At 43.9% G+C, this 24,305-nt stretch overlaps 1 protein-coding gene across 1 annotated transcript; it reads right to left on the bottom strand.

Annotated features, from left to right (window-relative positions):
* Positions 1-1,345: 1,345 nt before the first annotated feature.
* Positions 1,346-23,330, bottom strand: CUZD1 (CUB and zona pellucida like domains 1). The gene is made up of 9 exons (XM_066598843.1): positions 23,249-23,330; positions 21,386-21,515; positions 15,517-15,719; positions 12,384-12,531; positions 11,161-11,372; positions 7,999-8,171; positions 5,386-5,774; positions 3,423-3,688; positions 1,346-1,704 (listed from the first exon to the last, which is right to left on the bottom strand). The coding sequence occupies exons 1-9, from the start codon at positions 23,328-23,330 to the stop codon at positions 1,535-1,537; spliced, it is 1,773 nt and encodes a 590-aa protein (XP_066454940.1). The 3' UTR covers positions 1,346-1,534.
* Between the last annotated feature and the right edge of the window lie 975 nt (positions 23,331-24,305).

Raw genomic sequence — 24,305 nt, 5'->3', positions numbered from 1 at the left:
GGGTTGTACTGGGATTTAAAGGGAACCAGTCACATTAAACATTTAGTCTGACCAGGATGTTATAGGGCAGGAGGAGCTGAGCAAACTGATATCGTTTTGTGGGAAAAGATTCAGAATAAATTGTATTTTTTCAATTTGTTTCCTTCTTATTTTGGGCTTAGGAGTCCAGTGGGTGGTCTTAGTGTGTTATACTGGGTAGACTGTCACTGATAAGACCGCCCACTGGACTCCTAAGCCCAGAGCCAGCAGGAATGGAAAGGAAAAACTAAAGTTATGCTGAATCTTTTCCCACCAACTATATGTAAGTCTGCTCAGCTCCACAGCCTCCTGCTTGCTGATTGGACACCATGTTCAACATGACCGCTTCCCTTTAAAGAGCACCAGAAAGAGAATTCCTATGTTAGGCTCTTCACGAGGCATAAGAATTAAAGATGAGCGAACGTACTCGTTAATTTCGCAATCGAGCATCGCTATTTTCGAGTACCTGGCTTCTCAGGTGAAAAGATTCGGGGGGCGCCGGGGGTGAGCAGGGGGTTGCAGAGGGGAGTGGGGGGGGGGGGAGAGAAAAAACTCCCCCCTGTTCCCCACTGCTACCCCCTGCTCCACCACGCCGCCCCCCGAATCTTTTCACCCGAGTAGCCAAGTACTCGAAAATAGCGATGCTCGATTGCGAAATCGCCCTTAACGAGTATGTTCGCTCATCTCTAATAAGAATGCATGAGTTTAATGGCCCGTCTACACGGGACAGCAGTCGGCTAAACGACTGTGTGAGCACTGATGTCACCACTAAGGTCATTAGCGCGTGTGCAGAGCGTTTAACTGACAGACTTCACTGCTGGATCGCGGGCTTCTCACTCAGCGCTTCACCTTCTATGGGGAGTGTTTACATTTAACGACAAGCCCGCGATCCAGCAATAGTTTTAATGCTGACTAGAGATGAGCGAGCATACTCGAGAAGGCAAACTACTCGAGCGAGTAGTGCCTTATTCGAGTACCTGCCCGCTCATCTCTAAAGATTCAGGTGCCGGCAGGGGGCGGGGAGCGATGGGGGAGGAACGGAGGGGAGATCTCTCTCCCCCCCCCCCCCCCGCTCACCCCCGCAACTCACCTGTCACCCGCGCCGGCAGCCGAATCTTTAGAGACGTGCGGGCAGGTACTCGAATAAGGCACTACTCACTCGAGTAGTTTGCCTTATCGAGTATGCTCGCTCATCTCTAATGCTGACTGATAGTCAGCGCTAAGATCTTGTGAACAAATAATGAGATTTTTTTTGCATTTACACCGCACGATTATCACTCAAATTACTTCGTTGGAGAGAATTTTGAGCGATAATCGTCCCATTTAAATGGCCCATAACCCAGATGTCCCTTTTAAATGGTGTCAAATGCTGATGACAGATAACATAAAACTAGTGGCTATTGGTAAATCTAGTATCTTAACCACCCAGAAACTTGTTGAGAAGTTCATGCTTTTGAGCTTTTATTTTCCGAAGGCATCGTGCCCCATGAAGAGCAGATCGGTATGGAGTCGGGGGTTACTGTGTCGCCACTGGGAGGTATCTGTATCCGGTAGGTTGCTTTCTGTAATATCTCATCAGCACCAGGGCTAATATGAGAATGTTCACCACCAGAACGGAGATGCCCATAATATACAAGCTGCTTTGGTCTGTCTTGACAACTTCTTCTTTCTTTTCACTGATGGAACCTGTAAAAAAAAAATCAAGACCCTTAGAAGATAATCTTAGTAATTGCATTAACTTTAAACGATACATTTCATTTTCCAGGCTTACTTCAGCCACACGGCTCCAGTGTGCATGCATCAGTTTGATTCAGTTGTCCGTACACAGTCCAATCACTGGCGTAACTATAGAGGATGCAGGGGATGCGGTTGCACCCAGGCCCAGGAGCCTTAGGGGGCCCATAAGGCCTCTCTTCTCCATATAGGGAGCCCAGTACTATGAATAAACCATTATAGTTGGGGGCCCTGTTACGGGTTTTGCATTGGGGCCCAGAGGCTTCAAGTTACGCCTCGGAGTCCAATGCATAGGTATGTGTGACGGGGAAATATTGACTGCTCATGGCAATCTGGCAGGTGGACTATTGCACAAGATTTCCCATCTTACAGTGGCTCTAACCCTGTCTTTACTTACTGAAAAGGGAGCAGTGCTTGCAGCAGTGGTTTCCAACCTGTGCCCTTGTAAAGGGTTACGCGTTTTCCCTTTTAGCATGTTGCATTTTATGTTATTGCATTGTACTGTGTATAATGTGTTCTGGAGTACTTTAATAGGGAGCTGGAACGAGGAGCGAGTCTCTGAGCAGAAAGGTGAACAAGGAAGTCAGTGTGTGCAGCTACGCTGTGGTGAGAGTAGCTGGAGATAATCTCCTGTGGGAGAAGAACGGACAATACCGAAAGCAGCCCTCACAGACATACGCCTCCGCGCTCTCCTTCCTCCCGCCTGTCGACGTCGGTTTGTGTTCAGAAGCAAGGACTGTCATTCCCGGTGTACCGGGTAAGGACTTTGGTCACTCCTGATAAATAGGTAGTGACAGCAGAGTTAAAACCACCAATATGGATTCACCGGACTTGATACTCCGAATTAAGACTGATTAGACCCGGGAATGGGGACTTAAGACTGTTTAGTTGTTTAACATTTTAAAGAGAGTTCACTGTTGGAAGCAAATATGTTGGCTCCTGATCCATACACTAGCTATCCACAGGGGCCGTGGCCACCAACAGGTCTGTTTCCAGACTTAGCCCTCTCCTGAACTGGACACGAGTCTCTGCTAGCACGCCTGCCTACCTTTGAGGATAAGGGCAGAATGGTGTCTCTAAAGGCATTGGGTGTGGTACTACCAATTCTGGAGCCCAGCCTGCTGAGGACCTGTCAAACCTACGCTGTCCTGGACCACCGTGAACACCCGGTCCATCTCGTAACTTTCTGAATCGTACAAAACTACAACAGCCAGTATGCTGTCAGGGTTTCCTGAGAGTTGTAGCTTTCCAACAGCTGGCACAGAGGCTATGAGAACATGAAATCACACTATGCTCCTACTGTAGGTCCATGGTGTGTGGCTGTTGAATGGGGATAGGGACGGGAGGGGCAGTAGAGGCAGCAGAAACCATAGGCAGGACAACAGTGAGTGGTCAGCAAGGGAAGATGGGCATCTGTGACTATAGGCTGGAGCAGATTTTATAAGGGCATCTGATGCTGATAGACTGAGTACCTTATTGGCATAAGAACTACACTGGGGTCAGTATAAGGCAACATGCAAAACGTTGGCACACTATAATGCAGGAACTTGGCGGTTGGGTTGCAGCTGTTCCAGTTTGACAGCGTCTGGTAGATCACTTGATTCTGGCTCAGCAAAAAGTAGCTTACGCTCTGAAAACTTTTAACCTATCCCTGCGATAGAGTATCTCACCTGCAGCTTCGGATTCACTATGGTGCTTTAGACGAATTGGTCCAAGTACAGCATGTGTTTTCCAAAGCTGGGAGCCCAGATCTCTGCGCTGGCGGGTGACACACCCCTCATTACAGCGGGATTCAGCCTCATTGATGTCACATATTACAAGTCGGCACTGTAGATACACAGAGGGATGCACTTTCAGGAACCGGAAGGCATTGAAACTAAACCGGGCAAATCCACTGCCAGAAGCGAAGTTGTGGTAAGTGTTGTCTTTTATACATCTGTAATAGAAAAAAAGGAGTTAATGAAGTTCTTGTGCAAAGAAGTTATGTTAAAGGGGTTGTGCAGATGTTTTATTGGGTATTGCGTCTAAGTCCTAAACGGAACTGAACTGCAATACCAGGCACAACCTGTGCACAGACCTGCGCTGTTTCTTAGAGAAGAAGAGCTGTGCATTGTTTGGAGCACACTTGGGAGTTGAGACCACTACAACATGGCAAGTGTCGACTGTCCTTGACTACTGATACCTGGGTACAGCAGCCGTGATTTTAGGTAACTCCTATTGCAATTGTTAACCATCTAAATGCTGCTGTCAATTCTGACAGTGGCATTTAAATGTCCCAACTGGATCACCTGCAATGAGATTGTGGGTGGCTGTTTTGGTGTCATGGCAGCCGAGGGCCTTGTGAAGTCCCCTGAACTGCCATGAATGTTTCCTATTAAGCCTTACCTGTGTCACGGCTCAAAAGAATGCCGTTCAAAATACAGTATAATGCAATACTGAAGTATTTCAGTATACTGTGTAAGCGATCAAATTATACCAGCTTCAAGTTCCCTGTGGGGACTAACAAATAATGTGAAAATAAGCAAAATAAAGATTTTTTGATTACTACAAAAAAAAATTAAGCTGTATTCTCACCTGCTTTGGGGCATTCTGACAAAATCTCATTTTTCTGTTCCAATTTAGGAGCAGAAAAACTGAATTAGACTTTACATTTCCTTTTGGTTTGCTGTCCATTTGTGGTTTTTTTTTTGTTTGGTTTCTGTTTTTTCCTGGAACAAATAGCACAGAATGCAGCGCTATTTGTTCTGGTAAAAAAGGAAACTGAATGGAAAAGAAGCAAATGGACAGCAAACCTTCTTTTTGAAAATCTATTGAAAGCAACGGGGAAAAGAAACATTTAATTACGTTTTTTCGCTCCCAAAACAGAACAGAGAGAGGGAATTATGCCAGAAAGCCCCAACATCGGTGTGGATGCAGCCTTAAAAAAAAGGTTTAATTTCTCATTTTCCCTGTCGTCACGTTAAAAAGAAAAAAAATTAAAAAAAAAATAATTTTAAAAATTCTTATCTTTCAACCAAATTTAGTAAAATATCACATTTTGAATCCCGCATGGTAAAAACCGTCAGAAAGAAAATACACAATGCCAGAATTGTGCTGCTTTGGTCACCTGGGCTCCAAGAAATTAAAAAAAATGGTACCAATAAATAATACAGGTCACTTCGCAAAAAACGAGCCTTCACACTGCGCTATTTAAAAAAAAAAGGAAAGGGGGTCAAAAGATGACCGAATACAATTTTTTTAAGTATTACAATATAAAAATATATAAATTTGATATCACCATAATTATACTGATCCAAAGATAAAAAAATACGTTTTCTTTATTGTGAATGCCATAAAAGCAAACCCCTTCCAAAAATTTAATTTTCTTTCATTTCACTCCGCTTCTAAATCTTTAAAAGTTTTCCAATATATCTTATGATACATCAAATGGTACCACTGAACAATTAAACTGGTTCCGCCAAAAAAAAAAAAAATCCCTCATAGCAGAAAAATAAAAAGTTTTGATTTTTTTGAAAGTTGGGGGAAAAAAAATTAACATAAAAAAACAACAAAGTGCTGCAGCGGGAAAGGGTTAATCTTGGTCACGCCCCTATGAGCTATAACCCTTCATGGGTGTGGAGGTTACTTTCTTACCCACTTCTAATCAGATCATAATTAGGTGCTTTGAAATCTGGCTCAGGGGATGCAAAGCAGGTGTCTATGAATACGGTGAGGTCCGGATCCTGGGCGTTTACCGACGCTTGGAGGAATATTGTGTCATTGAGGTCAATGAGATAAGGAGATTCCAAGATTGGAGAGTCAAAATCCTTTGATTGGTAGTAAGCCAGGCTGACGTCATATTTGCCATTCTCCTGATGGTTGTAGATGACTTGATTGGTTGACATGTACATAATCTCCACTGTAGAGTCCATGTCCAGCTCACAGGTCACAAAGAATTGCAGATCCTTCTGCCTCGTGATCATGTCCCCACCTGCGGTACCGTAGATTACATTTGTGTAAAAAATGATGTGGTCGTGTCGTGCCTGGGAAAGGAAAGATAGAAAGATCCTTCATTCAGCTTTAAACTTCTGTATCTTACTTAACCCCTTAAGGACCAGACACTTTTTAAGGATATTACCCATGTTGTGGTTAAACTGCCCTATTTTTTTTTCTTCAGCTACCAAAATTATTTTTGCTGCGTTTTTTCCCCCGTGACATACAGGGCTATTTTTTAAATAATCTTGTTCACTGACTTTTTTGTGTTTTTTAGTTTTATTGAGGGTAAAAAGCTAAAAAAAAATTTAAAAAAAATAATTTATAGTGACTTTTTAAAAAATTTGTATATTTATTTTTAAAATAAAGTATGGGAACGGGTTCCTCATTTCGTTTCGGATGTTTTTATATATAATATGTATGGTGTTTGATTACAGGGCGCATATAGCGACTGTTTTGGTTGTTTGGATTCTAATGCATCAGGTCACATGGCCCTATTCCCGTGATGTAAAAGCACCCGCCCGGCCAATATAGCGATGGGTGTTTTTATGTCGGGCCCAAAAGATAGTCACGGAACTATCTTTTGGTCCGGAATATGTCGGCCGCTGCATGGGCTCCTATGGGAGCCTATGACAGAGGCCAGAGAAGGGAGGTGGGAGGGAGTTTAGCAGCATAACTGCTAAACTCCCTCCCTCTTCTCTCCTCCCCTCCTTTCTGGCTGATTGCAATGGGAGGGGGTGGGGTGGAGCTAAGCACCACCCCATCCCACCTCCTCCCATTGCTGGCTGTGGATAAGGGACAGGGGTGGAGTTAAGCTTAAACCCCCCTTCCCGCCGTTTGTCCACAGCCAGCAATAGGAGGCGGTGGGATGGGGCGGCGCTTATCTCATTCCCCGTCTCGCCCCCTTCCAATGCAATCAGCCGGAGGGGAGGAGAGAGGAGGTAAGCCGGTGAGGGGGAGGGAAGGGGCAATGGCATGGTAGCCTCAGCATTTATGCGCCAGGGCCCATGGCATCTGAATGGGTGCACAAATGTTAATTTAAGTTTTTATACCTCACATCGTAGCGTATATCGTCCGGCGGTGAAAACGGCGTCTGATATACGCTTGGGTGAAACCGTTGTTCAAATGTAACGTGAATTCAGTCATCTATTCCAAAAACAGCCGCCTCGTCACAAGCAAATTTATGAGTGGCACAGAAAATGCGTACCATCCCAGGGACCTCGAGGACAATAAAACTGTAAATGAGACACCCAGCACTGCAATGTGGCAGAAAATGGAACAGATCTCGTATGTCCTAAAAAACGTTGAACCTTCCTCTTCTCAGTGATGTGTGGATTGTGGACACGTCTTTTGTAGTTTGTTTGTAATTAAATCCCCAAATGTGTTCCTTCTTTTTGAATAACCTTGTATTTAAAGCAACTCCTGTTCTCCTGTGTTAAGTTACCCTTGATGCCAGGTTTCTCCACAGAATACAGCTAATGGCTGGATCTCCCAGCAGGGGAACCTTTTATAATTAGCTTCTAAAATGTTAACAAGTTAGGATTGTCCAAATCTGATAACCCCTTTAAGGGAGGAATTGCTAAAACCAGGTTTGAATTTACATTTTATCCCTACATTTCAAAAAGTAGGTTATTTGGCACTAATATGAGTGATGGAAATGTATATGGTTGCATGAAATAAAAAAAAGCCTTTTTTCCCCCAGAAATAGCACCACTCTTGTCCATGGGTTGTATGTGGTACTGCAGCTTATTCCCATTCTCTTAAACAGGACCAAGATGCAATACCAGACACAACCTATAGACAAAAGTGGTGCTGCTCCTGAGGGGAAAAAAAAGCCGATTTTGTTTTTTAATTTCACACAACCCTTTGAAATTTTAGGCCTATTAAATGGGTTATTCAAATAATATATTTTTTTTTACTTAATTGTGCCCCTCTGCCCCAAATTATTTAATATGCAATCTAGATAGATTTACTATTGATTTTGTCTAAAAAAATAACAGATCTTACAGAGCCGGGACTTAGCTCCGCCCCGTCTTGCCCCCTTCTATTGCAAATAGTGGCAAGGGGCGGAGAGGGGGCGGGAGCTCAGTTCCTGCTCCTGGCTCTTCCATTCCCCCCCCCTGCAGACAAGGACACCGTATATTGGCTCGGCGTGAAAACCGAGCCGATATACGGTCGTCTAAATAAGCCCTTAAACTGGGAAAGGAAGCAAAAGTATGCAAGAAAAGTGTCAAAAATTGCCCTGACGATAATTTTCCACTCTTGTCCTCTCACCTTTTTAACTGTGCCACATCCATAGAATGGCACCTCAAATACAATAGGATTGTCTGACTGAGCAGTGCAGGAGGCATTTATTAGTGTCAAGTCAGAGGAGCTATATCCCAGTCCACGGATGTAATCTGGATTGAAAACAACCGTCATGGAGTCACCATTACAAGCCAAGGAGCCTACAATATAACACAAAGATGATAAATGATCAATACTACAGAAGTAACGCATCTTGTGAGTGTTGATGGGTTCAGTTCTTTTGAGGAAAAAAAAGTCATAATCTCTTCAAAAGAGTTTTGTGCCAACTTGTGATACTTCTAACAGCTCATGTGCACACCAACATATTACAGCACTGAGAGTAATTCAGAACTAACATGTGGCACCTGTACTATACCTTCATCTACTATTTAAAAGGGGCTCACTGGCACTGAAACATACATCTAATGAGCAGGAAATGGTGGAAAATAATAAAATAAGCCACAGTCACCCCTATGTTCAGCACCACCACTCATGTGCTGTTCATTGTGCATGTAAGTGCTCAGCCAATCGCAGGCTTGAGTGGTGATCCTGCTATGAACAGCACATGACCACTGAAGTCCGTAATTGGGTGATTATTAGTCATACGCACAGTAACCGCTAGAGCTTCTTCTGGGATTGGAGCATCAGGGATGGACAAGGACTCATTTAAGGGACAAGTACATTTTTTTTATTATAGTTTTTTTTATATTTACCTGTATTCCTTGACCATTCGATTTTTTTCTCAGTCCCAGTAAACCCCTTTAAACCATCAGTTGATAGCAGGATTTACAGACTGGTAGTACAATGTGCCTGTGTATGCCCTTTTACCCACCTCCTTACCCCCAGTGATGTTTCGTAGCACCATATAAGATGGTGTCAGGTTTTTTATCATCTGTATGTACTATTAACATTAAAATGTTATTTTGTTCAGGGAAATAGTTTCATCTATTATGATTTTATCATAGTATGCCGTCCTGCTTCTCCGCTAGCCACTTACAGCTCTACTGTTTCATGGCTGCAGAGCTGACCAATCGGCATAATGATCCAGGTATAGCTGTAAAGTAAGGCCGTAGTGGAGGCCTGGAAGGCCGTAGGCAGAGGCCGCCCATGACAGGGTTAACAGGGAGTTGGAAGGAAGGGGTTAACAGTGAAGAATGTTGAAGGCGAGGAGCCAGGGAAGAGTGGGAAAGAAGAGGGAGGAGCTACACAAGAGGGGGAAGACAGTGTGGAGAAGAAGACTGAAGAATGAACAGCAGGAACGAGGAAGTCCCACCACCCGCCCTATGGAAGGGATAAAGGGGTTGGGATGGGTAATGTTATAATAAGGGGCATGGGGGAAATGTGTTGCATTGTCATGGCAGTGGCAGATGAGGGTGTCCTTGGAGTCGGCATAAAAGTGGGGTGGGGGGAAGGCAGGGACTGGATAGCCATCTTTCCCCCTTTGATTAATGGTTATGGTGGGTCTGTCACTTCTTGGCTCTGACAGGACAGAGTCCTTGCAGAGATGGTGGTGTCTAGTCTTGCAATGGCTAGCAGGTCTCCGAGTCGGGAGCTGGGCAGCTGGAGGAAATGGCGATATTGGGTCTCCCAAGTCAGTTGGCTTGTGGCTGGAGGCAATTGGGTCTCCCGAGTCAGTTGGTGTGCAGCAGGAGGCATTGTGAACATTTTCCAAAATGGTGAGTCGACAAATGTTTTGGGGCTCAGAGGACCTCACCCCCTTTCCATTTTATGGTTAAAGTCGGGTTTAACGATATGTTAATTTCTGAAAAGTTATGTTTTAATAAAATGGCCAAATTGTCCAAAAGTAAAAGAATGTATGTCATTATTCGAGAAGGTGGGGTGGAGGTGGGGGAGATTGGTCAAAAATTATGATAGGCCATTTTGATAAGAGCAGTAAAATTCAGTGATAGAGAGATAGAGCTTTTGGTTTCCTCTTTGTATCATAAAATGTAGTTTGAAGACTATGTGAAGGTAGGAGTTGGACATATACCGTACATTGTTATACATGGAGTATCATCTGACATGTATGAAACCTGTTCATTTATCCCTGTTATAGTCTTTAGTTTAGCATCCCCTCCCATTTGTAGCTCCTTTCCCCTAAATGGAACCTGTCACATTGCACATTTATTCCTTTCTGCAGTCCGCATGTTATAGAGCAAGAGGAGACGATTGATAGGGTGTAGTCAAAATGTCCGATCCAGTGCTATATCTCAGTACTGGTGTCCTATATGGAAATAACAGTAGCGTACTTGAATAGGAAGGCATGGATGAGCTACATAATGGTACAGTGCATGGGCCCCTGGGGACCCCGAAACATGAATTTAAATCTTGTGTAGGGGCCCCTGTAAGAGATAGAGAGTATAACCAATTGCAGAGTTCATGAGTGACATGTGAGAAGCAGAAATCTGCTTTCCGCATCTCTCTAGGTCCAATGGAACCCCTGCTATAACTGAAGTTAGTTAAGTATACGCTAAGTGGCCTCCTTCTACTATGATACATGCATGGAAACGTTCAACAGCGCGGTCCAGGGCTGACGCCATCATTGTGAGATTGTGTTAGTGAACGGCAAATCGCCAATTCAGTGCAAATGGATTTTCAACACAAAATTAAAATTCATGTTACGGGGCCCCAGGGTGCGACATACGATTATGTCTTCCTATACAAGTACACTATTGTTATTTCAGTATAGGACACCAGTACTGAGATTTAGCGCTGGATCAATCTTTTTGACTACACTCTGTATATTTTGTGCGAAAAGACCGAGTATTATTTCTAATCGATTGATCTAAATCTTTACTCACGTTATGCTTAAGAGTCCAGTGGGCGGTCCTACTTAGCCATTGCCAGCCTTTTCTGAATGTGCATATAGAGTTAGCTGCCAATCAGTGATAGGACCGCCCACTGGACTCCTAAACCCAAACTAAGCAGAGATTTAGATCAATAAATGACAAGTTATACCAAATCTTTTCCCACAAACCATATATCAATGTACTCAGCTCTTCTTGCTCTATAATATGATGCTAGTAGATCGCAGTGAATTTTCAACGTGACGGGTTCCATTTAGGAAACTCTACCTCAGTAACCACTAAGTATAGATGACATTAACAAAAGTAATATTTTGCACATTTACAATAGTTTGTATGTACTTACTCTTATTAGATTGAGGTAACGCTGTATAGGTAGTAGAGAAACCAAACAGGGAGTTGGCATAATCTCCGCTAAACTGCAGAGTCAAAAAATTGGAAGTTGTCTCCACCTCAGCAACTCTCCGACCACACAGTACATCCCGGAGAGGCGCGTTAGTGTCCGGACCATCATAGACAGCAATGAAGTCAAATCGACAGAGTGGATCAATTTCTATACTATGTAGGGAAAAAAACATAGTTAGCAATATTTCAAAAGTCTTGAGTAAAAACACTGTACAGTTTTGTCTTGTATATGCAGCTATTAGGCTGTACCAATGTGACAATAGTGGTCCATGTCACGATAATCATATGGTTTATTGATAAATATCATTAAATGGGTTTTCCCCATCTCTTCAAAATTAATGACCTACCACGCCGGAACACTACACAGTCTATCTGCTTCCTGCTCCATACAGGGCAACAGCAGCCTGGCAAGCAGCTAGGGTTGCCAGCTTTGTCACCAAAAAGTCCTGGCCAAGGTAAAAGGGGGTGTAGCTTATAATAATATATGCTTCGGGCACTACACACAGCGCCAGTCCTCCATGGAACGTGACTGATCACATGCTCATGACAGGTCCTGTTAGGAGACGGCGGTGTCCGCGGACTGCGGTGTTGGAGCTGGACGGTGCGGGTCGGAGAGCCACACCGCCGTTTTCCTGTGCTGGGAGAAGTTCCTCTCGTTGTTGGTGGAGTGTGGGAGAGGAGTCTGCTGCAGGCTGCTCGGACAGACTCCGGGTGCCATGCTGGTGATTGCAGCGGCGGCTTAGTCAGCAGGGAGGTAGGTGCAGGCCGCACTATGGCACCATGACTGTGAGGGGCCAAGCTGCACATGAAACTACTCCTGGAGCAACGCAGAGAGGAGGCGCTGCACACACGAGACAGTGCCGTCCGCAGCCTGTAGCCTCACCTCCTGGAGCAGTAACCACGCCATGAGTAAACTAGCCATGCCCCCTGGTACCGCATTGGGTACCACCTGACCTTGCTCCGCCACCGAATACTGGCACTGGCCTTTGGATTTAATTACCATCTAGACCAGTGGTTTACCGGCTGGGTGGCAACCTACAAACAGCTGATTGGCTGGGGCAGCTATCGATGACCTATCCTATGGGTAGGTTATCAGTTTTGAAGAGCTGAAAAACCTTATTAAGCTTCACTCTTATTCATGAATTGCACAACTAAGAAACTTACAATATGTCAGTAAAAGACAGCTTCACTTTTGTATTCTTTGGTGTTTCTAGGTGCCACAAACAGTATGAAAAGGGTGGATGGCGATTGGGATAATTGGGACTGGAGATGGTTCCGGAGTATCCTCTGAGGTTTCGTCCACAGTCAACAGCTAAGAAAAAGCAAAGAAAAGGAAAAAAAAATTCTAAATGCAAAATGTCAGGAAAAAGATGGTATATGATCGACTATTGATGGCCTACTACTCATGGCCTACCTCACTCCCTGCCCAGAGGACCTATATTTGAGTGCAGCTACATGTATGGATTGATCACAAGAATTTTTATCTTCACTACCAGAGGTTCTCATCTCTATTCCTCAAGTGCGCCCAATGGGTTAGGATTGGAGGATATCCCTTAGATTGAAATACAACATGAAGTTTTTCAGGCAAAGGCAGAAATGGATTCCAAAGGAATGTGAAAAAAACGCAGGCCATCTACTTCTCCTTCCTGCTAAATCCACTACTTTGGCTCAAAAAATTGCATCAAAAACTGCAAAGAAAGCACTTACCTTTCCAATTCCTGATATAATGACTATAATTATATTACCTGTGCAATATTAAAGATGTTTTCAGGGACTTTATTATGAAGATAGCTCGTCAATAGTTAATTGGCAGGGACCCCGATGATCAGCTGCTATCAGGTCAGCTGTCAGTGGGGACAAAGTCGGAAGCTGACAGCTCTGTCTGCATAGCAGTGGCCCAGATTGGTAATTGCAAGAAAAGTTCCCATTGAATTCAATACAATCCCAACCTGAGATGCTGTTATGCGGATGAAGCTCTCAATTCTGGCTCCCCAGATTAACATTTCATGTCCTATTCTGAGGATAAGTCATCAATATTAAAGTCTTGGAAATTCCCTTTAACCCCTTGAGTGGCACGCCCGGAAATTTTCCGGGACGAGCTCTACTGCCCATAGCGATATAGCCCGGAAGATTTCCGGGCTATGTATCACTATGGGAGCTGCAGAGCACAATGCCACAAGCTGTGACATTGTGCTCTGCCTGCACAGACCCACACAGAGCAGTGCAAGGGCTTTGAAAAACCAGCAGAAGATATTGCCGATCTGCCGGCAATCTCCTGCTTTGTTTACAGGTTGCCATAGAGACCATCGGCTTGTCAGAAGCAAGCCGATGGTCTCTGTGGCAGGGAGAGCTTGGTGCTTGGCTGTGAGAGGACAGCTAGGTACCTGCTCTTACAGCAGAGATCAGAGAAAACTCTGATCTCTGCTGTGTTAACCCTTTACATGCTGCAGTCTATGTGACTGCAGCATGTAAAGGGCTGTCACTGCAGCATGTAAAGGGCTGTCACCATCAGACCCCCAGAAAGTGATCAGGGGGTCCTGATGGGTCCCTGTGGAAGTCCCCTAAAGGGACAAAAAAAAAAAAATTCAAAAAAAAAAGAAGTTAAATTATAAAAACACTTGTCTCCCTTTACTTTGTAAAAAATCAAAAATAAAATCACACATGTGGTATCCGTGTGCGTCGTAATGACCCAGAGAAGGAAGTTAATACATTATTTAACCCCTTAATGACATGGCCCCTTTTTTTCTTTTTTCCCCATTTCATTTTTTCCTCCCCCCTGTTTAAAAAAATCACAACTTGTCCCGCAAAAAACAAGCCCTCACATGGCCGTGTCAATGGAAAAATGAAAAAGTTATGGCTCTTGAGACGCAACTGCAAAATTAGTTGAAATTCAATGATTAGACCATTTTAAAAACCCTGCCCTGGTGGGCACGACAGGGTGGTAGGAAACCCGCCACTCAAGGGGTTAAAGGGATTGTGCTAGGCTATAAAGTTATACCCTATTCACAGCCCTGAGCTAAAATGTAACCCTCCTCACCGGGGCGTAAGTGCGGTCGCACCTGGGCCCATGAGCCCTAGGTGTCCCTAAGGGGCCCATAAGGTCTCTTTTTCCCATATTGAAAACCAATACTTTCAATGAAGCTTTATAGCCATAAGACCTCTTCTCTCAATATAGGGAGCCAGTACTATGAATAAAGAATTATAGTTGGGGGCCCAGTAGCTTCAAATTATGCCTCTCTCCCCCCCCCCCCCTCAATATGTTTTGCCTAACTAGGCATCATCAAGGCATCATTATAGCCCTGTTCCTTCCCAATGATGATGCCTAGTTAGGCTCAGAATTTTACTGCTGCTCTGTATATACATGTGGGGAATCGTGGCCGGCGTTAAATCCCTCAATATTCTAACGTGGTAGGAGTCTGCTTGATGACTCACAATTTCTATACTATTACGGCGTTATCTATGATCCATGAATACTTTAGTCTATAGGAGCTGCAAGAATCTTGTAATTGTAATAACTTCATACATGTTTCATTTCACTTACATAATAAAGGTTATGTTTTACTTTGGTGGGTGTCAAAACCAACAGGCTTTAGGTGGCCTTTTGGCAACTTTTTTGTCTATTAACTTAATAACCTGGCACAACCCCTTTAAGAAAACCTTAAAAACAAACATGACCTGTGGAGGGCACTTGAGTTCTGAAGTTGAGGAATCCTGTATCAGCATAATCACTCACATTGACTAGAAATGCTGGTGAGGGATATTCATACTCCTACAAGCCCTTCCTACCCTTGCTGGTAGTACATGATCACTGCATGAACTCGGTGCAGCATTCTGAGTTTTTAGGTGTGTTTACTTTGCTATTCTTTATCATCTTGTGGAGTGGGGCATATGGGAATCGGCAACATTAACTCAAGTCCTACAGTTATTCTTTGACAGTAACCATAGAACTGAAGTGAAGTTTCCCCCGCCACTTCATTCCACCAATAAGACCATCTGGCTAAAGTCAATAGAATTGAATTTTTGTATTGCCCAACATGGAAAACCTTTGGGTGAGTGCTGGAAACACAGAAAAAAACTGCTAATTGATATACAGTATGTGTAATCCATGGAATGTTTAATAAGTTTGTAACCATTGGCTGGAAATACTTGCTCCTCCACCATAGATACACGGTTACTTCTCTTACCTCTTCTATCGTGGGAGATTTAGCGGAGTTCTCAGCTTTTCAGGTTTATAGAATGATTTGCCTTTTTGGTCAAGAGTTTTGGTTATTTTTACCATATGACGTTGCTCTCTTACCGTTTACTGCAGCAACAGAATAGTAGGAGAAATATACAGTCCTGTCTCGTTCTGTGGAGTCGGTGGACACTTGGATATACACTCTGCCTGGAGAATCGTACACAGCAATCTTGGGGGAATTTGGACACAGGACGCCCAAAACTTCAAAGTTGTCATCAAAGACAGTGATGTTTTCTTGGGAACAATCTGCAGATGGATTCAAGCTGAGGAAACAGAAGAAAATGTGTACAGAAATACAGCCACATTCTAGAAAACTTCAGTGGGTTGTCCAGAATTAAAGAAAAGGGTTAGCTTTTTATCACAAACAGCACCCCCCCTGCCCATGGCTGTGTCCGGTAATGCAGTTTAGCCCCATTCACATTAATGGTAATACCAAACACAGTCAATGATGAGGACTGGTGCTGCTTCTGATACAAAGCTGACCCTTTACTCTTAAAGAGGTCTTAAGATATTACTGAGCTGTCTAAGAATAGGCAATCAATATCAGATTTTTAGGGGTCCGTCATTCAGGACCCCAAACGATCAGCAGTTGAAGTGGCCGAGCAGTTTGGGTGAGCGCATTGATCACTTCATATCAAGCACAGTGCTGTACATTTCAGCTATGCCGAGTATAGCAACTTCGTTTTATTCAATGAGGGTTCTTTCAGACAAGCGTCAGTTTAACGCTCAGCTGCGCTAAAACAACGCGGCTATCGGAGCGGTACATCGTGTAAAGGAATAGCAGCCGTGAGCACGCCGCTCCTCCTCCCTGGTTTCCATAGAAGTCTATGGGAGACGCCAGCGTTGTGGCGTCAAAAGATAGGACTTTTTTTTGACAGAGAGAGAAATCTTGGCGTCCAAAAAATGCACTTATCTTTTGATGCGTGATTTTTTTCGACGCGTTCAAAAACCGTTTGTCTTTAAGAGCCCATAAGAACCCATAGGTTCTTTTAGACACTATTTCTAGAAATCTCATCCAAATGCTGCAGAAAAAATGTAAAGGAACCTGTGCTGCAGTTTTTAAATCCGCAACGTGTTAATTTATGCTACGGATTGTACTGCAGATTTCATCTCTTCCATTGATGGGTGATCTCTATGGTGAATCCGCACCAGAACTGATGGCATATCTGCATGTAACTCATGTGGATTTTGCTGCGGACCATGCATCCCATGTGGATGTACTTGTATGCCATGTAGAGATGAGCGAGCACCCAAATGCTCGGGTCCGCGTTATTCGAGTCGAGCTTTTCGTAAAATTCGAGAGCTGTACTCGAGTAACGAACCCCATTGACTACAATGGGAGATTCAAGCATTTTTGTATGTGGGAGGCCGGGTCCCAAGCTTATTTTTGTCTCTCTGGCTCGAACGAGCATCAAGCTCGGCAGAGTACATTCGCTCAACTCTAATGGCATGCAGTTTTCTTGGTGTTTTTCAAGTGTTAAAGAGACGCCTACAGGAAAAACACCAAAAAACATGCGCAGAGCCATGATGCATTTCAAAAACTGCCACAAACATCAAAAATGGCGCAAACGAAAAATGCTTTCGATAATTTGCTATGGAATTGAAAGCAACATCTGGCCGCAGCGTTTCTGTCCTAAAAAAAAACAACAGCTGTTACAAGCATCAAGCAAAATGTTGCAAAACGCTGTGGGAATCTTAAAGAAATTCTCCTACAAATTCTTGCATTTAAATGTTGGCCTAATAGATGCAGTGTAATGCCTGCAAGAGAAAGTGACTGCTTGATTTAGTGATAAAAGCCAATTCTGGTTGGTTCATTCAGAAACTGGACAATACCTTTAAATCAGGGGTCCCCAACTCCAGTCCTCAGGGACCACCAACAGGTCATGTTTTCAGGATATCCTATAGTAAGAACACCAGTGGCAATGTCTGAGGCATCAACAATAATTACATCCCCTGTGCAATACTGAGGAAATCCTGAAAACATGACCTGTTGGGGGTCCCTGAGGACTGGAGTTGGGGAACACTGCTTTAAATGGTCCTCCGAGCCCCAGATATATATCATAATGTAAGGCTCACTAACGTAATTATAGGGGATGCAGGGGAGCCTTAGGGTGCCCATAAGGCCTCTCTTCTCCATATAGGGAGCCCAGTACTATGAATAAAGCATTATAGTAGGGGGCCCTGTTACAGGTTTTGCATCGGGGCCCGGGAGCTTCAAGTTATGCTTCTGCTAAGGCCCAATGTCCATGTGCGGATTTTAATTATTAAATCTGAGTGTGTCTCCAGCACGGGAGATCCGCAGCTCCAGAAGCCTATAGGGATGCATTAGCATCCGCAGGGCAAATGTCATACAGATGTAATTTTCTCCTGGCCTGCGGGTCGAAATCACAGCATGCACCATTTTCCTGCAGATCTCCCACATGGACGGCGTCCATTGAAGTCAATGGAAGTCATCCGGATCCGCGGCACACCCGCAGCTGTCATCGTGCTGTGGGAGAGCAGGAGATTTTTGAAAAGTGTGCACGCTGTCGGTGTGCCGAGCACATCCGCCGGGCAGAAGAAAGAAGATCCGGCCGCGACAGAGGGGAGACCCGCAGCGTCCGGACAGGGGAGTATAATGACATTTTTGGCCTCATGGCTGCAGGTATGGGTGAAAACCGCTGCAGGATTCCACCATACACGCCCGTGGACATGAGGCCTAAGTTACTTGTTTTTTACCACCAACTTATTTCAACATTTCTTACAGTTTGCCTTTAATTCCCTGATACTCAAACCTACAAAATATAGCAGTACCTCCAGAAGTGGTCAAATATATCTAATCTTTATTGGTAAGCTGACTTCAGGCTCACCAATTTGGCCAGGGCGAACGGGACCCTCTGCTACCACCATGGCTGGTCTACCCTCAGCTTCAGCAGGTGCCCAGCCTTCATGAAGCCGTAGCGGTCATGTTGGGTCTCATGGTGTCACTATAAAATAGCAATGCTTTACCATTCCTTTCCTGAAGAAACTTTCAAGGAACAGTAAGTAGTAACTGGCGGTCTCTTACTGACGGAGACAGTGACTGGCAACGGCACTTGGTCTACTTGGCTCTGCAACAACTCTTGCAATTATGCTTGCCAAGCATACCTCTTCTGGGTGAACTTGGGCTCTGTCTCACCGTCAACAGCTCGGCATTCGACAAGGTTGATGCCACTAAGCACAATCAGGCTCTCAGCAACGTCCTCCACGGTCATGTCTTCCTCCTTCCCAGCAACACATCTCCTTCGCTAATTCCATCTGCACAACTGTACTGCAGTCCCATTTCTTATCATCATTATCCATACCACTGATCTGTGTGAGAACTGGGAACCCATATATTTAAGGCAGTCCCATTAGCATACATCAGCCCAGCCTCCATACAACATACCGTACACAGCCAGCCGTGTCAGACGCAGTAGCACTCCATTACAACTTCTCTCATAATCATCTCTCTTAAAGTGATAGTGTCAACAAATTAAAAGTTTTTTTTTTAAGAACTTGGCAATAAACTTCTCTAATAGTCTTCATGTGGATGATAACTACAGGCTAAGCACCGCTAGGAGTCAATCGGCCCATGCAGACCCTTACAAGTCAAACAATACACAAAATGTATGTCCAATAGTTAAAAGTGATGCGAACAATAATATATAATAATATACTGGGCAGGCATTAGTACATGATTGTATGCAAATACATAACAATGGAGCAAAAAATAATCTAGCTCTTATATATACAGACTTTAAAAAGAAACTAAAAAAGAGAAAAGTCACAAAAATCAACCATACAAATATATTACAGATTATAGTTCATAGTACAGACATGAAGACCTATTAACCCTTTCCAATCCAATTTGTATCCTGGTTTTCCTAGGGGGCTTACTCTTTTTCTGCTGGTATACAACGGCGCTATCTGCTGGCTAAAGCCAGTACTGCATGAGGTAACACGTTGGATAGGCTCAGACAGCAGAGAGGCTGGCAATATACAGTAAGAGAACCCCGACAGACGTCTTCCAACATCAGAGCTGTACAGCCTTAAATCATAATGTCTTCAGAGGTCAGACAGTGGATTGGAAAGGGTTAAAGGGGTTGCACCACAATTGCAGGTTATCGCCTATTCACAGGATAGGGGCTAACTTGCTGATTGATGGGAGTCTGCTGAAATTCCCACCAATGTTGAGAATGGGACACCCGTCTCCAGTCACTGTGGGGGTCGTTTCTTCCTCATGGTGACGTCACTGTGAATGTAGCGCCATTTCAATGGCTGAGTGAACTAGCTGAGCGACAGCCACTCGGGTATCTCTGCAATTCCATTGAAAGTGAATGAAGCACTAGCGCTCTTGCGCGACCAGCGCTCTCTTTAGTGCCCTCCTTAGGGCGAAGCATGCAGTAACTCCGCAGCGAGGACAGGGAAAACGAGACGCCCGTTGTCGAGCTTTGCAGGGGTCTCAGCAAGTTATCCCCTATACTATGGATAGGGAATAACTTGCAGTTGTGGTACAACCCCTTTAAATATAAAGTGCAATGAAATAAAACTGTCCTATGAAACAGTAACGTCACGTAAAACAGCATTGAGACTACATCAGAAATTGGCATCATGGCGGCTCAGGGGTTGGTATTGTCACTTTGCTGTACTGAGGTTCTGGGTTTGAATGCAACAATGGAGTTTGTAAACTTGATTTGGAATATACAATAGATTATGAGGGACGGTGCAGTGCTATGGAATATATTGGCGCTATATAAATGAATTAAACATCTAAGATCAATTTCACACGAACGAATTACGGGGGCTACATTTATGAGTCCATGATAAGGGCGAGTGTCCCAGCCCGCCCACGGGTATTCTGACCCAAGCTTTGAGCATCATAGTTTCCTATACTGGTCTGAGTTCAGCAGTCCAGTGGCTAGGACATTTAAATGTGCCAGTAATATGCCTGTGTTAAAGCCCATTTAGACACAACGATTATCGCTCAGAATTAGTTTAAAGTCATCTAAATGCACGGACATCGTGCAGTTTTCGTGCAAGATTCACTCCTCGCTCGATTCTAGTTTTCTAGAATTAAGCAATGAACTCTTATCAGCGGTGCAGGCTGTTATCACAGTCGGCAGCACTGATAAGATTCTTTCAGCTCGTGTCCCGCTGGTAGTTCACAGCGGGATGTGATCTGTAAGCACGGAGAACAATGCAACTGTTTGCTTATGCAAAACAGCTGTATTTTCTCCTAGTGATCACTGCGGTGTTGCGCTCTGCCTGCATAGCTCTTTAGTAGCTAATTAGCTACTATAGACTATGCAAAGATGATCGCTCAAAACTGTCACTCAAACGGTTGTGCAAATGGGGTCTTAAACCAGGCATATGCAGATCTAGCAAACATGCAGTTGATAAACTAGAAAGGAAATTTTGCCAAATTAACACATAAGCAGCTATAGCAGCACCATTCAATACCCCTATGAGTGTTTTGTTGTCTTTCATCAATCATTATGGCATCACTAGCTTTCCTGTCCTTCATAGCTCTACCACGCCAATCAAAACAGATATAATAGTTTCATCTAATTATAGCACCAGGGTCACCAAACCCCTCGAATGATGGCATAGACTGCTGAGCCTAAGACCAATACATTGACCTGACCCTTAAATATACGTAGAGACTGTTGCCCACATAGCAGCCGGCACGGAGGAGAAGGGGAAGAAGAGTGTGGATGATTCTCCTTCCATGGACTATTATTTTAGATGTATAAGATCTTACTCTACCACGAACCATAACTGGTTGACCTTGCATGACCATAGTTTCCAGACATACTGGTTATTGAGAACTTTATATTATATGTATTATAGAGCATCCGTCTTCAGAATGGCTACAAGCTATAAAAGTAGACTCCAGAACACCAATAAAAAAGGATAGCATTGTTCTTACTCGAAGGCAGAGAAGATGACCCTCGTGGTGTCGTTGCTCGGTCTGTCTATGGTCCATGTGCAATCAAAATTTTCGAAAACTTGGATTTGAACGGGTTTATAGGGATCTGCAAAGACGGCTCCACATCGTGCTGCGCATTAGAAGAAAAGAGTGAATTAAGATTCCTCTTATTGGCACATTGGCATTTGGTCATGACATACAAGAAGAGCCTTCTATAAAAATATAAAAACTCTAGAAAATCTGTTCTCATCTTAGTCCTGGATATATGTGATTTCGATGGTCTACAAGAAGGATTATTCTTCACAAGCGGCCACCACGAGCGCTTACAGCACCTCCATTATGTGAAGCAGTAGTAGTAGTATATTATGTGTTGTACCTTGATATATACTTTCATTACTTTTTTCTTTGTTGTTTTGTTTTTAATAGGTTTTTTAGGGAACCAGGCTTATTAAAACATGCAGATTTGATACAATTAATTATATGAGACCAAGGAGTTGGGTTACCATACAGTAGGAAGACGTAGTAATTGTTTTGGCCATCTGAATTAGGCTGCTCACAATTGCCCACATATGATGGGAAGAGTAGCGCTAGTTTTTTGTCAAAATCAAGAATGCCCGGACTTGACCTCATTATGAGCTAATGGAGTCCATTGGGTGTCATTGGTATCAGTTGTATGACAGATACAACGCGGGTGACAGGTGAGTTGCGGCGGGGAGCGGGAGGGAGAGAGGGATCTCCCCTCCGCTCCTCCTCGCCGGCTCCCGAATCTTTAGAGACGAGCGGGGAGATACTCGGCTAAGGCACTACTCGCTCAAGTAATGTGCCTTAGCGAGTATACTCGCTCATCTCTACTAGAAACCCATCTACAGCAGCCCGTTGACAGTTTCCAGGTAGCGACAGGAGATTTTTACAATGCATATAGTAGAATGAAATGAAAAAATATGCAATAATTAGCAAAAACCTGTAATAAAGATATATTACAAAGATGCAAGATTACACATTTGGGGAATGTTAAATGAGGTGTCCAGTTAGGATTTGCTGCTTGGGAGCAATGCTGATCAGCTGTTCTTTGGCCCGCTGTTCTTGTGCACTGAGCTGATTTCTACAGGAAGCAGACAGCTCCGTTCTCACTGCACTGGCCAAGGTTGGTATTACTAAGTTTCCACTGAAATGAATGGGAACTTTACCTGTAATACCAAGCCTTGTCACTGCAATGAGAATGGAGCTGTCTGCTTCCTGCAGAAGTCATCTCAGTGCACAAGTGCACTGGCCCAGCAAACCGCTAATCAATGGAGGTCCTTGGCAGTAGACCCCCCCCATCTACTATTGATGACCTATCCCCATAGAAATGAATGGAGAGAACTGTGGAAATGAGTGACCACCTCTCCATTCATCTTCTACGTGTTGCTGCCACCTCATCAGGTAGGACGGTGGACCAATACTCTAGTGATGTCTGGGACCTTTATCTATCGGGAGAATAGGGGAGTTCACAGTATTTTGCTTTTTTAATTTCTTTTGACTTCAATGGAGAAAGTTGTGCATATTTGCTGCCACTTAGGCTATTTAGTCCGTACCTGGATTTGCCATACCAAGTGAAACAAGGGTCAATGGGCAGCTTTCACCCCAAATCTGTGGATATTCCATAAATGTCTCAGATTGGAAATCCATTTAAAATAAATTTGTATTTTTTAGATGGGGACAATATGTGCTTGAAGGTCCTCAAACAAGGCCAATTTCAAATCCTTGGTACAACTCATACGGCTGCAAGGAACACCATGTTCCCGCTGCCCCCTGGCTGGGAATCACTGGCATAGAACAATATAATAGAATACAATGGTTGTGCCTATTAAGAGCATTACTTACCCTCAGTTACCACAGCTTTCTCTTCCGCTAATGAAGTGACGACAAGGAGGAGCAGAGATATTAGATGCCCCACCGGAGACATTTTAGAAGAACCTGCTAGTTACAAGAGCTCATAAGAGTAAGGAAAATAAATAATTAGATATATATACCAGCTTGTAGACCCGCCACGTCCTTCAGAAGGCTTCATTGGGGCACATGGTGATAGGGCCAGCTGGTGATTCTCAGTGTATATCAGAACCATGGGCATGTTCAGGAAATCAACAGCTGCTTATTTCTCATGCAAGGATTGGTACAAACATTCATCAGGTCTGTACTTGCACAAGACAGAGCGGAAATTGCAATAGTTCAACATTGTATTCCCATTAAAACCAATGTGAAGATTAAAAGCACGGTGTTAAACGTCAATTGTTGTCCATTTAATCTTTAAGGTAAGTACGCACATGCCATAATCACAGCCCGAGCAGATACAGAGGAGGTACAAGTTGCATCCATTCTCTTAATAGGTGAGGAGAACCTTTGCATTGATCTCCTTTCCACAGGTCCTACAATGTTAGCAAACAAGGAGGAAGACAACCCAAAGATCTAGAATGGGGAGCTCTGGACAAACAAATGCCAAGCTTTACTTTCCCATTGGTTAGCCGTGTGGTGGCGTTAACTGGATGGGATCTCCCCCATTATGTATCTCCTATCAGCACCTCCCGCTATCAGCCAGAGTCAACAACACCTTCGTGTGACCATCACGCGATTGAAGGAGCATTGCTGGAGTATTACACAAACCCCAAGGTGTATGTTATGTCCACCCCAAAAAAAGATATTATCTATATATAATAAAGCTGAAAGCCCTCACTGACTGACTCACTCACTGACTCACTGACTCACTCACTCACTCACTCACTCACTCACTCACTGACTCGCCAAAAGTTCTCCAACTTCCCGATATCGTAGAAACATGAATTTTGGCACGAGCATAGATTATCTCCAAAATAGGAAAAGTAATTGGGTCCCAACTCGATTATTCAATTCTAGCGCAAAAGAATTGGCGTCGAAATTTTACGTA

The sequence above is a fragment of the Eleutherodactylus coqui genome, chromosome 4 (assembly GCF_035609145.1).
Source record: "Eleutherodactylus coqui strain aEleCoq1 chromosome 4, aEleCoq1.hap1, whole genome shotgun sequence".
Lineage (NCBI taxonomy): Eukaryota > Metazoa > Chordata > Amphibia > Anura > Eleutherodactylidae > Eleutherodactylus > Eleutherodactylus coqui.
The sequence above is the reverse complement of the archived record's forward strand: the minus strand, read 5'-3'. Positions and strand labels throughout refer to the sequence as shown.

What these genes read in the sequence shown, in the direction of transcription:
- CUZD1 (XM_066598843.1), bottom strand. Translation starts at nt 23,330, where the DNA reads ATGTCTCCGGTGGGGCATCTAATATCTCTGCTCCTCCTTGTCGTCACT. An exon ending in CTGTCTTTTACTGACATATT is followed by an intron (nt 11,373 to 12,383) that starts GTAAGTTTCTTA and finishes TTCCCTACATAG; the next exon opens with TATAGAAATTGATCCACTCT. An exon ending in TATGATCTGATTAGAAGTGG is followed by an intron (nt 3,689 to 5,385) that starts GTAAGAAAGTAA and finishes TTTCTATTACAG; the next exon opens with ATGTATAAAAGACAACACTT.